Here is a 14354-nt window from a genome sequence, read left to right as displayed (position 1 = left end):
GCCCCTGCGCTTGCCTCCAGTCTCCTACCACCCCTACGCCTCACCGATTCCCAGGCTGCATCCCCACAGTGCCTTCACTTACAGCCTCCTCTGGGGCATGCCTTCCGTCTCCTCATCAACCCCGGCCAGTCCGCTAAGGCGTCCTCCTCTTGGGAGCCTCAGCTCCAGCGTGCCCTCCTCTTCTAGGGCTTTCCACACCTCCCTGCATGCCCACCCCCTGAAACTGACCATCCTCCTTGGTGTCCGCACCGAACCCACTTTTATCAAAACATCTCATACTCCAAATTGCATTTTAAGAAATCCTTGACTCTCTCTGTGCCTCCTCTGCATTTAGCCAAAGGAGGGTTAAGACCTTTAGAAGCTACAAGTGTTGCAAATACACTACAGCGTCCCCATCCTCTACCTGTAATGCAAGATGAAGACTATCCTAAGCCAAAAATCACACGTAAAACCTGTGCATATATTAATTTAGAATAATTCGTTTATCGACTTTTTGATTGAAATATTATAAATAAATTTATCAAAACTGAAATTTTCTCCTAGCTTTGGAGCCCTTGCCACACGATTTCCCTTCATAGGGTTTGGCATGCTTATATATATAGATAGATATAGATATAGATATATCTATAGATCTATATAGATCTATATAGATATAGATCTATAGATCTATCTATAGATATCTATAGATATAGATAGATCTATAGATCTATAGATCTATCTATAGATATCTATAGATATAGATAGATCTATAGATCTATCTATATCTATAGATATCTATATCTAGATCTATAGATCTATCTATATCTATAGATATCTATATCTAGATCTATAGATCTATAGATCTATCTATATCTATAGATATCTATATCTAGATCTATAGATCTAGATCTAGATATATATATATCTATATATATCTATCTATATATATATATAGATATATATATATATATATATATATCTCATAGGGTTTGGCGTATAGGTGCCAGCCATCCATTTAGCTCTCAAGACCGGGCACAGTGATGGTGCTTAGGAAATGCTTGAGTGGAGGGATGGGCCAACGGATGGCCTGGCATAGAGGCTGTTGTGGCACAGTGCATTGTGGGGGAGAGTACACACCATTTGGGAGGAACAAATATGTGGGCACTGTGGGGAGGGGCAGGTGCCTCCGCTCGGGGAAACCATCATGGGCATCTCGGCAAAACATCCCCAACTAGACTACAGGGAGAGTAAGATGAAAGGCAAGTGTGAGGGCGCATGCATATCACAAGTTGAATACATTACTGAAGAATTCACATCTCTTAGTAAACCTAAACCAACCACCCAACCCTATGTTTACTGTTAGATCAACCTACCTGCTTAGCAAGAGGGCTCATACTTAAAGTTCTTTCTCTTAAAATCGATGGTTTTCAACTCTGGTCTTTATTGACTATGTGGTTTTGCCCCATCTCCTCGATAAGATAGGCCTGTCTTTTCCTTCGCCCACTTTTTTTTTTTTTTTTTTGAGAGAGAGAGAAGGCTCAAGTGAGCGAGGGACAGAGAGAGAATCTCAGGAGAGGCAGAGAGAGAGAGAGAGAGAGAGAGAGAGAGTAGCGGGGCTCACCTGAAGCAAGACTCCTGTTTTATGCAGAGTGGGGCTCATGTTCACCTAAGTAGGTAAGATAGTCATTTACACCTCGTATCCTTTTTAAAATTTCTTAACCAGTAATCAGGTTTTAGATTCAGGAGAACTGAGTTGCAGTGAACATACTTCTTTGTTTATCTTTAGAGTTTCTGCGAAAAGTCACGTAAACCAAAACCAAAGGCAACAAGTTGAGACACTGGAAAACTAATCTCCAAGTCTTTTCTCAGATGCCTACGATATGTTAATCAGGAGCATTCCTGGAGACTTCCAGAAGCATGCTTCAGCAAGTCCTTCTCCTGGGCCAGGGAGTGCTCATTCAGGTTTTAAGCAAATGTAAAACTGGGCACCTGGCTGGCTCAGTCTGTAGAGCATGTGGCTCTTGATCTCAGGGTTGTGAGTTTGAGCCCCACACTGGGTGTAGAGATTACCTAAAAATAAAATCTTAAAAAAAAAAAGAAAAGAAAATGTAAAACTGATTAAAATGCATTTAAGAATGTGTATCAAAATCCTCTTTCTTATTATCTTATTACTTCTTTAGCTTTTTTCATAACATCACGAGTTTGTTTGGTTTGTTCTTTTATTTGAGAGAATGAGAGAGTGTGCTCGCGAGCTGGGGGAGAGGGTCAGAGGAAGACAGAGAATTTTAAGTGGGCTTCATGCTAAGCACAGAGTCCAAGGTGGGGCTCCAGTCCACGACCCCGGGATCATGACCTGAGCTGAAATCAAGAGTCGGCCACTCAACGGACCGAGCCGCCCAGGCACCCCTCCCTAGTTTAGTTTTAAAAGGACTTATTGCCCAGGATTGCCTGTTTCACTACTAAACCTCCTGAGAGAGTACTCGCTGATACCGTCCCAAATACAGAGAGAAAAAAATGGTTTCAAAAAAACCAATTTTCCTATTTTTTTTTAAAATTATGAGAAGTTGCATCCCAAGAACAGAGCTGTTTGTACCCCTTAAGTACTGTCTGTTACCTATCTCCTTCAAACACAAAAGTTACATCACAAACTATACTCGGGACAATTTAGTCCCCTAGTTTATAGAGTGTCTCTTCAGTGCCGTACCGAATGGTAGAGCACAGCTCGCTCACTCTTGCCTGAAGCTTGGAGGCCAGAGGGTGCTGGGGTAGCCAGAGTGGATTACTGACCACAGGATCTGACTTGCAGGACTTTGAAAAGCCTTTTTTCCCCAAAGCGTTTCTTCCCAATAGCTTATGATTCTTTCCTTGGGAGTAAATCTTCAGGGGCTTTGATAGATTGCCTCCGGGAGAGCTTGGCTAAAGGAAGGGGCTGTTATTTTGGAAGTTGATGAGGAAAGCCCCCATGAACACACCAGTACCTTTTAGCAGCTTGCGAGACTGGGGAGCTGTCACTCCGAGAAGCCACGTGAGGAGCTGAAAGGTGGAACATTTGAGAAGTCTTAAGAGGCAGGTTGTAGATGATAAGAGGTGCGCAGGCATTATGGGGGCACCAGCAGCCTGCAGAGGGGGAGAAGGCCAGTGAATACAAAGTTCCCCCAGAATTATAGGGGAGATGCTAATTACAGTGTTTGGGAGATATTGGAGCCCTTAATGAAACCTAGAAGATCTATTCAGCAGAACCACCTATGGACAAAGGGGATGATGACCAAGCATGACTTCCTGTTTCTATCTCAAGGTCTCGATTGGCACACTAGCTTTTATTTGGATGACACTTATTGAGCAACTCCCTACCTGGGAGTGACCCACGGTGCTAGGAATGCGAAACGAGTATGCTAATGTTTGCATCTAGCTCCATGCAAAAACACTGTGTTACGCATGTCAATCACTTAACCCTGGGTAATATTATTATCATCCTCAGCCCCATTTTATGGATGAGGGAATAAGGCAGAGAGGGATTCCATAGTTTGCCGAGGGTCACGCTACCAGCGTCCAGGCTGGCATTCAGACCCAGGCAGTTGGGCTCTAGGCACTAAAGCCCAAGTAATTGACCCCTACCCACTTTGGTGTATTGAGAAGTCATCCCTGGTGTGAAATCATCTGGGAATGTGTTTCTGGGCTGCTTGGTAGCCCGTACCAAAATGAAAACAGGATTCTTCATCCTCATTAAGGAAGTATTTACTCATGCTTGCTATATACTGGCCACTTTGTAAGTAGTGAAGAGGTAAATGAGACCAATCCCTGCCCTGGAGGAGCTCACAGGCTAAGGGTGAAACAATTCTGTAAACAGAGCATTGTATTGGAGGCTGCAAAGTATCCAAAGGAGGACGTGTATAGAATGCTGCCAGAGGGGCGCCTGGGTGGCTCAGTCGGTTGAGCATCTGACTTCGGCTCAAGTCAGGATCTCGCAGTTCGTGAGTTCGAGCCCCGCGTCGGGCTCTGTGCTGACAGCTCGGAGCCTGGAGCCTGGTGCGGGTTCTGTGCCTCCCCCCAACTCTGCCCCCCACCCCATGCTCATGCTCTGTCTTTCTCTGTCTCTCAATAATAAATAAACGTTAAAAAAAATAAATTAAAAAGTTAAAAAAAAATAGCAAGAATGCTACCAGAGGGGGGGCAGACTTCTGTGTTGCTAGTGGCTCCAGGGCACAGGAGCCCCTGTTCTCTGGGGTGGGAAATGCCTTCTTCCCTGGTGTCCTTGAGGAGCCAGGCCCAGAGAAGGCCTCCTTTCCCAACTGCAGGGAAACCTTGGTGACGATTGTCCACTGCTTTGGACCCAGCTGTCGTGCCATCAGCTGGGGACAGTGTTGGCATATCGTTTCATCCCACAAAGCACACCAGCAGGAGGCAGCAGGGGAAGGCAGTTCATTCTGTGGCATGGGGTGGGGGGGGGGGGTGGAAAGCAGGCAGGATCCCATCTGGATCCTTCTATCACTCGGTACACGGGGGCCAAAGGAAGAAGACCCACCGTCCATTCCTGGCCGCAAACAGTGACTAGGTGACCTCAGGCCGGAGCCAGAGCCTTTCTGTGTTTCCTTGACCTTCTTCCCCCAAAAGGAAAAATGCAGGTGCTAAAGTTTGCTTCTCCTTTATGTCCACTAAACCTTTATTCCCCCTACATTTTGTAAATAATCTGTTACGGCATTTACCACAATTGTTTGAAAGTCTCTCTGCCCACCGGAATTTTTAGGATAAAAAAATCACGTCTATTAAAAAAAAAAGCTTGATTTAAAAAGTATTTTTATCCCAAACATGGGCTGACACATTGGTGCTCTTTTTTTTTTTTTTCAATATATGAAATTTATTGTCAAATTGGTTTCCATACAACACCCAGTGCTCATCCCAAAATGTGACATTGGCGCTCTTAAAATTGAGTGCATGAGTACGTGAACAAATGAACGAATGAATGAGTCAGCCAATCATTAAATTATTTAGAGGCTTACTCTCTTGAGCATGAGATCAGATAGCACATTATAAGAGGGTGGTGAAAACCTCTAAACAGGTAGTACTCTCTGGGCACCTGGCTGGCTCAGTTCGCAGAGCACGTGTCTCTTGACCTTGGGGTCATGAGTTCGAGCCCCACGGGGGGAGTGGAGATGACTTAAATAAAAAAATAGTGAGTTAATTAATAATGCTAACTGAATAGTACTCTTTTTGTCCCACTGCAGCAGTTTCCAAATGCTACATTCTGGGAGTGGCTGTGTCGGGATCCCTCAAGAGCTAAAGTGCAGATGCCCCAACGTGCCTTCTAAAAATTCTGAGTCAGTAGGTCTGGGTGGGACTCAGGAAGCAGTCTGTTCTGAGGTTCCCCAAGAGCCGTTGTAGCTAGCATGAGGTCAGGGTGGGAACTCTAACGTGCCATTTCACCTGGCCTTCAGTCTGTCCTGCTTCACTCTGAGGACCGACGGTGATGGCGTTGGCACAGGTCTGGTAGAAACACGGGGGGGGGGGGGGCAAAGCACCCCAGTCCTGCGTGGAGGACCTGGCGAAGCCCTTCCAGCAACTGGCCGTCTCTAGCTCTTCCTGAGGTTGTTAACAGGGAAGCTGTCATGAGTACCACAGAGCTGTGGGCAAAAGCTAACTTTCTTTGGGTTAGTGCAGTGTTCCTAAAACTCTCTGTTGATCTCCTTGTGTGTTTCACGTGGCCTTCCTTCTTCCTCATCTTCATCCCCAGTGATTTTCCAGATGGCCAAATGAAGCTCCTCTAACTCAGCCTTGGGCTGGAGCACCAGGGGTAGAATTTTCTAAAGCCCTCTGTTCATGCCCCTGTAAATACTTTCTGCAGATGGTGTCATTTGGTGAAAACCCCAGTTGTGACGGTATAACAGGAGGGTGGTTGGTGGAGGCTGGGGAGCAGATCACCTGACTTCTGTTCAACTTCGTCTGCTGCTTATTTGGGAAACTCAGTAGCTGTTTCTCTGGATGCATACACAGCACTCTGCCGTCTCCAAGGGTTCTAGCATGTTGCTCCAAATATGAATTAGGGCAAGAATGATGAGACAGAGTCTCCTCTCTTTAGAGAACATCTTTTAAAAGTCATCTTTTATTAAGTCATCTTTTAAAAAAAAAATGTTTAGGGGCGCCTGGGTGGCTCAGTCAGTTAAGTGGCCGACTTCAGCTCAGGTCATGATCTCACGGTCCGTGAGTTCGAGCCCCGCGTCGGGCTCTGTGCTGACAGCTCAGAGCCTGGAGCCTGTTTTGGGTTCTGTGTCTCCCTCTCTCTGACCCTCCCCCGTTCATGCTCTGTCTCTCTCTGTCTGAAAAAAAATAAAATAAAAACGTTAAAAAAAATTTTTTTTTAAATGTTTATTCCTGTTTGTGGGGGGGAGGGACAGAGAGAGGGGGAGAAAGGATTCGAAGCAAGCGACAACAGAGAGCCTGGTGTGGGGCTTGAATCCATGAACCACGAGACCATGACTTGCGCCAGAGTTGGACCCTTAACCGACTGAGTCACCCAGGCGCCCCTATTAAGCCCTCTTTTCAATCCAGGAAGTTCCTAAACACATTAGCGTCATTAAAATAGGTGTTGTGTTCATTAACTTTAGAAGATTATCATTTTAAGGTGAAGAGAAATTGGTGCCGCCCAAAGTTGTGGTTAAAAGCAGGGCCTCAGATAGTCTGGGTTCAAGCCCCGCCTCCAGCCCTTGCTAGCTGTTTGATTAGGACAAGTCGGTTAAATTATCCTTGCCTCTGAAGAAGAATGAAATCATGCCATTTGCAACAACGTGGATGGGACTAGAGGGTCTTACGCTAAATGAAATAAATGAGTCAGAGAAAGATAGGGATCATATGTTTTCACTCATATGTGGAAATTGAGAAGCTTAACAGAAGACCATGAGGGAAGAGAAAGAAAAAAAATTATAATCAGAGAGGGAGGCAAACCATAAGAGACCCTCTTTTTTTAAAAAAAATTTTTTAATGTTTACTTGTGAGAGAGAGACAGAGCATGAGCAGGGGAGGGGCAGAGAGAGAGGGAGACACAGAATCCAAAGCAGGCTCCAGGCTCCGAGCTGTCAGCACAGAGCCCGACGCAGGGCTCGATCTCACGAACTGTGAGATCATGATCTGAGCTGAAGTTGGACACTTAACCGATTGAGCCACCCAGGCACCCCATAAGAGACTCTTAAATACAGAGAACACACTGAGGGTGGATGGAGGGGTAGGGGAGAGGAGAAAATGGGTGATGGGCATTGAGGAGGGGACTTGTTGGGATGAGCACTGGGTGTTGTATGTAAGTGTTGAATCACAAGAATCTACTCCCGAAACCCAAGAGCACACTGGATACGATGTATATTAGCCAACCTGATAAATCATATAAAAATTGTTTTTTCCTTGCCTCAATTTCCTCATCAATACAATGGGGATGATTAAATCTCCCTCACAGATTGTTTTAGGGCCAACTGAATAAGAAAACACATGCCAGAAACTATGAAAAATGCTGGGTGCATAATAAGCCTTCAAATGTTGGCAATATTGTCATTTGTTTAGTGAACAAGCTTTTATGAGGAACTCCTAAGTGCCATTTTACATAAAAAGACAAACTATAGTGCCGTATACTCATATGAAAAGACTCTAACCATATTATCAAATTAAAAGTGTAACTTGAGGGTCACCTGAGTGGCCCAGTCTGTTAAGCGTCTGGCTTCGGTTCAAGTCATAATTTCACAGCTTGTGAGTTCGAGCCCCGCATCGGGCTCTGTACTGACACCTCAGAGCCTGGAGCCTGCTTTGGATTCTGGGTCTCCCTCTCTCTCTGCCCCTCCCCTGCTCATGCTCTGTCTCTCTCTCTCTCTCAAAACTAAATAAACGTTAAAATAAATAAATAAAAGGGTAACTTGAAATGAAGTTCTGCAAATAAATTTTAAGAGTATAGTTTTACATATTGATATTTATATGTATGTGTGTATTTATAGCTATGTATGTATTCTATGCATGTATTCAAGCATAGAAATACATCTGAAAACAAAAGTCTGTTAGCAAGTTATTACCAGTGAAGAAACAATTCAGTTTTATGAAGGGAGAAGTTCTAGAAGGTAAAGATGATGCACAACTACAAGATAGGCTTTTGCTAATAAGATGTTAGCATAGCGCCCAGTTGTAATATCATTTGTTATTATCATGAGTCTAATATACCACATGTTGGACTACAATCATTCCTTCACAAATTCTGTAAACATTTATGCAACACCCACGGCATGCCAGGCCCCTGGTAGGCAGTGGGAAGAATACATAAGGCCTGACCTCGCTGCCTCCGGGAAGGTTTCAGTGTAGAAGAGGCATAGAGATCACCAAAAATGAAACATCATTTCTGCAGCAATATGATTTTATAATTGTGACGGAAACATTAGCCAGAACTCCCGGAGCGTTTACGAATGTGCTAGACATGTGTGTGGACATTATTGACTGCCATCTGTGATTGCTACAATTATTCTATTTTGATGCTATTCTTTATAACCAAACTAGACTGCTACAGAGTTAGAGAATTAGTGACCAGAAACCTAATATGACTGCCTCAACGTGTTATTTCTACGCGCTATGATATGATCCGGCATTCCCAAGGATTTGGCCACCTTGATGCCATTCAAAAACCCGGCCCAGAAAATGCATATTCCGTTTTTTTCCAGGTGGTTTCTTCCCATAATTGTATGTAAAATCATGTTGCTAGTGCCTTAATCTCCCTGATTTGTCAGCCTATTTAAGTCCTCTTGATTGCATGTGTTTTTTTTTTTTCTTTTAATAACCTGCCTTGAAGAAGGTTAAGCTGAAACCACTCCTCAGCTACCAAGATGTTGCCATCCAAATTGCATGCGCTTTTCTGCCTCTGCAGCAGCCTCGCACTGGTTCATCCTTTTGACTGGCAAGACCTAAATCCTGTTGCCCATATTAGATCATCAGGTAAGAGGCATCTTTGTTCCAGGGCTTGAGCAACTGATCTGTGGCCAGATTCCACGTGGCCCCGGAGAAGTTGCATGTGTGGACTTCTAACCAAGTTCTATTACAAAAAGGCTCATGGAGACCTGTTCTCCTGGGGTTGGGGAGAGAGCCTCGCTTTCTCCTCATTGCAACTGAAACTGAAGAAGCGCCTGTCTTCTTCAATATCATGACTGCAGGACAGAACCAAGATGAGGCATTTTCAGACAGACTGGAAGCTCAGCTGGCAACCACTGTGGAGAACTTCCTCAACGTGGCCCCTTCTGTCCCTCACTGCCCTAGCCCGCTCTCACTCAGGCGCAGTGACACAAAGCCCCTGGAGTTCTCTCAGAGGCAACCTCAAAACCTGCTCCCATGAAGGTCAAGGAGAGGCAGGTGTCTTGATCAACAGGTGTAGTCCTGGTTAGTACTGGGGGGGGGGGTGGTGATGTGAGAAGACAACCATTTAGGCTCTTGGGGTCCAGAGGGAAACCATGTTTTCTATGTTATCACAAGGGGAAGCAGGGACCAGCTGAAGAGCTCCAGGGGAGAATGGATGCACATCTCTTGCTCTCTCTTACCTTGTGGTGGGAGGGAAGGGGAGGAGGGGAAGGTTTAGTCAGGCCCAGAAGAGGTGGCCAGAGTTGGACAGCCACCTCTAGAAAGGTACATCTGCCATCACCAAGAAGGACCTGTATTGCAAAGAGATTGCTTCCGGAGTTTTGTGGGTTCCTGCGAATCCCAGAGCATGGTGATGCACGGTCTTCTCTGTCCAGCTTCTCCTCAGGTGAGCAGTGTAGGTGGCTTCTGAAGCCACAGACCTGGTGACTCTGGATCTAGCTGTTCAGGTTTGATGGGTGACTCCTTACTGTAACATTTACAAAAGGGCTTTCATAACCCTGCACCTGATAAATACTGCCTTGCTTTGTAGTTGGCAAAGCAAATGCATCGGTCGGACAGACTATATGTTGTATCTGTATTTACACAGGAAATGGCATAATATCTCACAGGTGCATTCATTCAACAACACTTATCAGGAAGTTGAGTCATCGCTGATACACCGGTGACTAAGACAGTGAGCTTGTGGTCAAGCTCAAGGACCTTCCAGCCTAGTGAAGTTAATTTTCCCATTACCTTTTCCAAGGATTGGAAACGAGTAACATCTTACCCGACGGACAGATTATCAGCTAGGAGACGTTTACATCATGCACTTTTTATTGGCTCAGGGTGGGAATTTCAAAACATGTTTTATATCCCATGTTTGAAAGTCATGGGAAGGCTGTCATTGGACTGGCAGAAACTTAAGAACAGGGACACTACATTTTTCATCTTTTGTAGTCCCACAGTCAAGGCCAGTGTCCCATTCGGTCTTGAGCAACCGAATGCATACATATTTTGTAAATTGTTAGAAATCCTTGGTTAAATAAAGGATTAGGATAATAGATGGTTGTTCATATCCTAACTAAGTGAGTATGTAGAAAACATGGTTATGCAGGTAAAGTATGGGCTAGAAATATCCTTTTTGTTAATGGAGGACATAAAGCTGTGTAAGAAAATGTTATGTTCCTAGCGTGTATACAATCCATCTCGAAACCCAGGAGTGAGTATCAGGAATATTTGACAAATGAACACCCCAAAAAATGTAAGATTAATAGCCTATAAATAGTCCAGAGGTTCCAACGCTCCTATTAAAATAAAGTTGAAGAAAAACAAGGAGTGACATGTATGAGTTCTGAACCACAAACTGTATCATCTAGAGGATGGACGCTCAACCTGATAAGACTCCTCGTTTCTCCCTTCATGATGAGTCCTGATAGATGATTGGAGAACAGGAAACCGGGGACAGTGACTGGATTACCTGCAGGCTGATGAAACTTTTCTGTACCCCCCTGGCACTGAACAGCCACAGGGCTCTGTAGACCTACACCCACACCTGGGTTAGCTCCAAGATTCCTGAGGGGCCATCTTCAAATGGGCAGAACTGTAGACTCACCTTGACCTGCGGCTCCTGAATGCTGGGCAAGGGGGCTTTTTGGTAGAGCAGGATTTGGAGAACCAGGGCACTCCTAGGTAATTGGAGAAGGTTCCCAGAGCCGAGGTGGAATTGAGATCTCACAAGAGAAACCTTGTGGGCCTTGGAACCCTCCCATTACTCTAGAACTGAACTCCTAATTTCCAGAGGTAGAGTACTTCCAAGGGGGCTGTGCGTTCTCTGCGCTCCTCACCAAACTCCATGAGCTGTAGCCCTCCCCTTCGATGCCCTTACCATCACATCATGGCTGATGTGGGTGGGGGCACAGCCGGACACAGCCTGCCCCTCACAGAGGGAAAGGCAGGGCTTAACATGTCCCTGTTACACCACGAAGCCTGACTTGGTAGACAATCTTAAATGGGAAAGAAAGAGCCTTTTGTGATTCTAAATACCACTGAAACCGTTAGCCTTTACAGGTAAAGTGGGTTGTTGTTGTTGTTGTTGTTGTTTAAACGTCTGAGGAAATACTTTGGATTTTGAATCTGCCCAAAGGGAAAATAGTATGGTCTAGTTTCCATCTGCTCAAACTCTTCTGAGGGCTTGAATTTGGGTAGCCAGAGTTAACTCCCTCTAGGTAAGGGACACACAGTGTCAGTTGTCTGCTGCTGATGTGTTCTGTGCTAGGCCCTTGACTTCTACCATCACTTCATTCTCACAGCTGTCCTGCAGGTTGTCAAGTGCCTTTTTCCGCCATTTGACAAATGAGAATAAGAGAGGGGAGCAACTTGCCTAGGCCAGAGCGCCATAGCTTCTCAGGGGTACAGCTGGAATCCAAAATAGGACTACCTGGCTCTAATACCCCGGGCCATTCATCTCACTCCCACCTTCCTTGGAACTAGCTCCTACTATTGGACTATGAATGGCAGATCAGGTGGTCTGGTACCTTCGCCTAGTCGTTTTGTAAACTTGAATAGGCACAGCCTTTCTGATTTAGTAGAATTGGGGTACGGCTGAAGATCCTGATTTCCAAGCTCCCAGTGATGCTGATTCAGGGACCAACTTTGACTAGCAAGCCTCATGTATTGAAGGGCCCATCACTGGCAAGTGCTTCACACATTAGTCACTGACATGAAAGACAGGCTTCTTCTCAGTCCTCAGAACATTTCTGGGTGATGCCCCATGATATCGACATAAGTTCCATACCTAAAACGGCTCCCTGTGTCTTAGTGGCAGAGGCAGAATGCGATGGAAAGCTTGAAGGAGTCTGTCGAGCAGTGAAATCGACTCGCACGGTATCAAGTAGGCAAGCTCGGAAAGACAAATAGAAACGTGAAAGTCTGGCTATAATGATAGTTGGACTCACCATCTTACCAAGTAAATACGGATTCAACTGGGATTCAGAAAGGAGGGTAACAGGCAAAACTGCAGGTGTGTTGAAGAGTTTAGGCACCAAAGAAGGAGAAACAGTTTCAAGAGTGGGTGGGTAAAAGAATATATACCATAAAGGGGTTGATGCAGATGAGAGCCTGGTGAGCCGTGGAAAAGCTCAGCTCAGCTTACTTCCACAAAGATTTATGGAGCACCAGCTGTGTGCCAACATTAAGATCTGAAGATACAAAAGTACACAGCTCTTAAGAAATAGCCTAGTGTGGGAAGCAGAGTGTACAAACACATAATTTTAATACGATAGGAAAAAAAGAATGATAGAAACACATAGAGGGAACTGATTTAATAATGAGAATGAAACAAGTCTGGGGAATGAGGGAAGGCTTCGGAGAAGACCTGACATCTGATCAAGATGTTAAAGGGTGAACAGGAGTTTGCCCCTGGGATTTCAAACACAAGGAATAGAATTTATAAAGGTGCCGAGGCGTCGAACACCTCCGTGTATCGCTCAGGAGTGCTGGAGCCCACGGAAGGCAGGTAAAGAAAAAGCAGAAGAGTACAAGGCAGTAGACCTTCAGATCACTGAGGGTCTTTCTTACAGTGCCCAAGAACTTGGGATGTAACTTATGCCCCTATGAAATCTACACATTTCAACTCCAGAACATTGGAAGGATAGGCCACATTTGTGCCTCAAGTAGCAACGGAAGTAGCTTAGGAAGACGTGTAGATTTAAATACCGTCTACAGACTGCCTTCCAAAAAGATTCCAATATATTCCTCATTCAGAAATAGCCACTTAGTGATCGGAAGCCATTGATAAATTCTAAGAAGAGTAGCCTGGTAAAATGTGAAGGATGCATTTGAAGGTTAAGATCCAAGATGAATAGGACAGTTAGGAGAGATGACAACTGTCTGAGACCTTGAAAGTGTAAATAGACAATTAGGGGATCAGGGCTATACTGGAGAGAGAATTTTAGGCTAAAAACAAAATGTTAAAATTGAGACTCGTTGGATGGAGGGGTTTGATGAGAAGGACATAGGAGGAGGATTCCCAGGTTTCTGACTCGGGATACACGAGCTAGGAAATGCTGGAGCTGCAGGCTGTGTGGTTGGGGGATGAGGAAGGAGAGTTGCGAGATGGCCATGCGATCTTATTTTGGACCATTGGCCTTGATGTTCCAAAGGGAAGGATAGCAGGTAGAAGCACCCAACGGGAAGTTGTCAGCCCAAATCTGAAGTGTGAGATAAGGTTCCTGTTTGGGAAAAACAGTCGGGGGAAGGAGTTTTTAACATGATCTGGATCAGAGCAGAGGCTAAGGGCAAGGCTGTAAGTGTTAGGAGGTGATGGTCTTAAGCATCTTAAGAAATGTCTACCTCTATCTTTATTCCCCCACAATACTTTGCTTATATCAGGCCTTTAATAATTATTTGTATATTTTACTAGTTAGGTAAAGAAATGAAGGAGGCCAAAAACGAAGGGGTGTAACTTAATTCCCTTGGAATTTCCTTTTGCATGATAAAGTCTGGGTGTAATGGATGACAGTGAGATAATATTCACTTTTTCTTTTGTTTCAGCATGGGTCAATAAAATACAAGCTCTGATGGCTGCTGCAAGCTTAGGCCAAACTAAAATTCCCAAAGGAAATGGCTCTTATTCTGTCGGTTGTACAGACTTGATGTTTGATTACAGTAATAAGGTAATGCTTTGATTAATAGCACTAATCTTTATGTTCTGACACTGACTGTTCCTGTGGTCCCCTAGAAGGTTTTGAAACTTGCTCTTGCCCTCACCTGAGAATGACTCATGTTGTTATTTATGTTGTTGCCTGAGAAGCCTTTTGCTACGTAAGTCTTTCCCAGATTTGTTGCTATCATCTGATTTATTTATCTATAAGCTCTATTTTCCCCTTCCTTAATGGTTGAAACCAGCCTGCTTATGCTTTCTTTTCACTCAGAAAACATGTTTCTCCTTCTCTTTCTACTGTATTCAGGCACCACAGCAGCTTAAAAAGTTCTCTCTGGACCTCCTTGTGAACAACCGAGGTTTCCCCTCT

General features: G+C 44.6%; 1 protein-coding gene across 2 annotated transcripts in view; it reads left to right on the top strand.

Annotated features, from left to right (window-relative positions):
• Positions 1–14354, top strand: part of PLA2G7 (phospholipase A2 group VII) — a 40793-nt gene that overhangs the window by 13217 nt on the left and 13222 nt on the right. Inside the window, exons 2-3 of one of the 2 annotated variants that reach the window (XM_025925161.2) lie at positions 8786–8928; positions 13876–13997. In XM_025925161.2, the coding sequence (XP_025780946.1) occupies positions 8820–8928; positions 13876–13997 (231 nt within the window). In that variant the 5' untranslated portion in view covers positions 8786–8819. The remainder of the gene's footprint in view (positions 1–8785; positions 8929–13875; positions 13998–14354) is intronic. The other variant, XM_086707014.1, reaches the window with a different exon arrangement.

Source organism: Puma concolor, chromosome B2 (genome assembly GCF_028749965.1).
Source record: "Puma concolor isolate L17-30 chromosome B2, mPumCon1.1.hap2, whole genome shotgun sequence".
NCBI lineage: Eukaryota > Metazoa > Chordata > Mammalia > Carnivora > Felidae > Puma > Puma concolor.
This window is presented reverse-complemented; position numbering and strand designations above follow the sequence as displayed.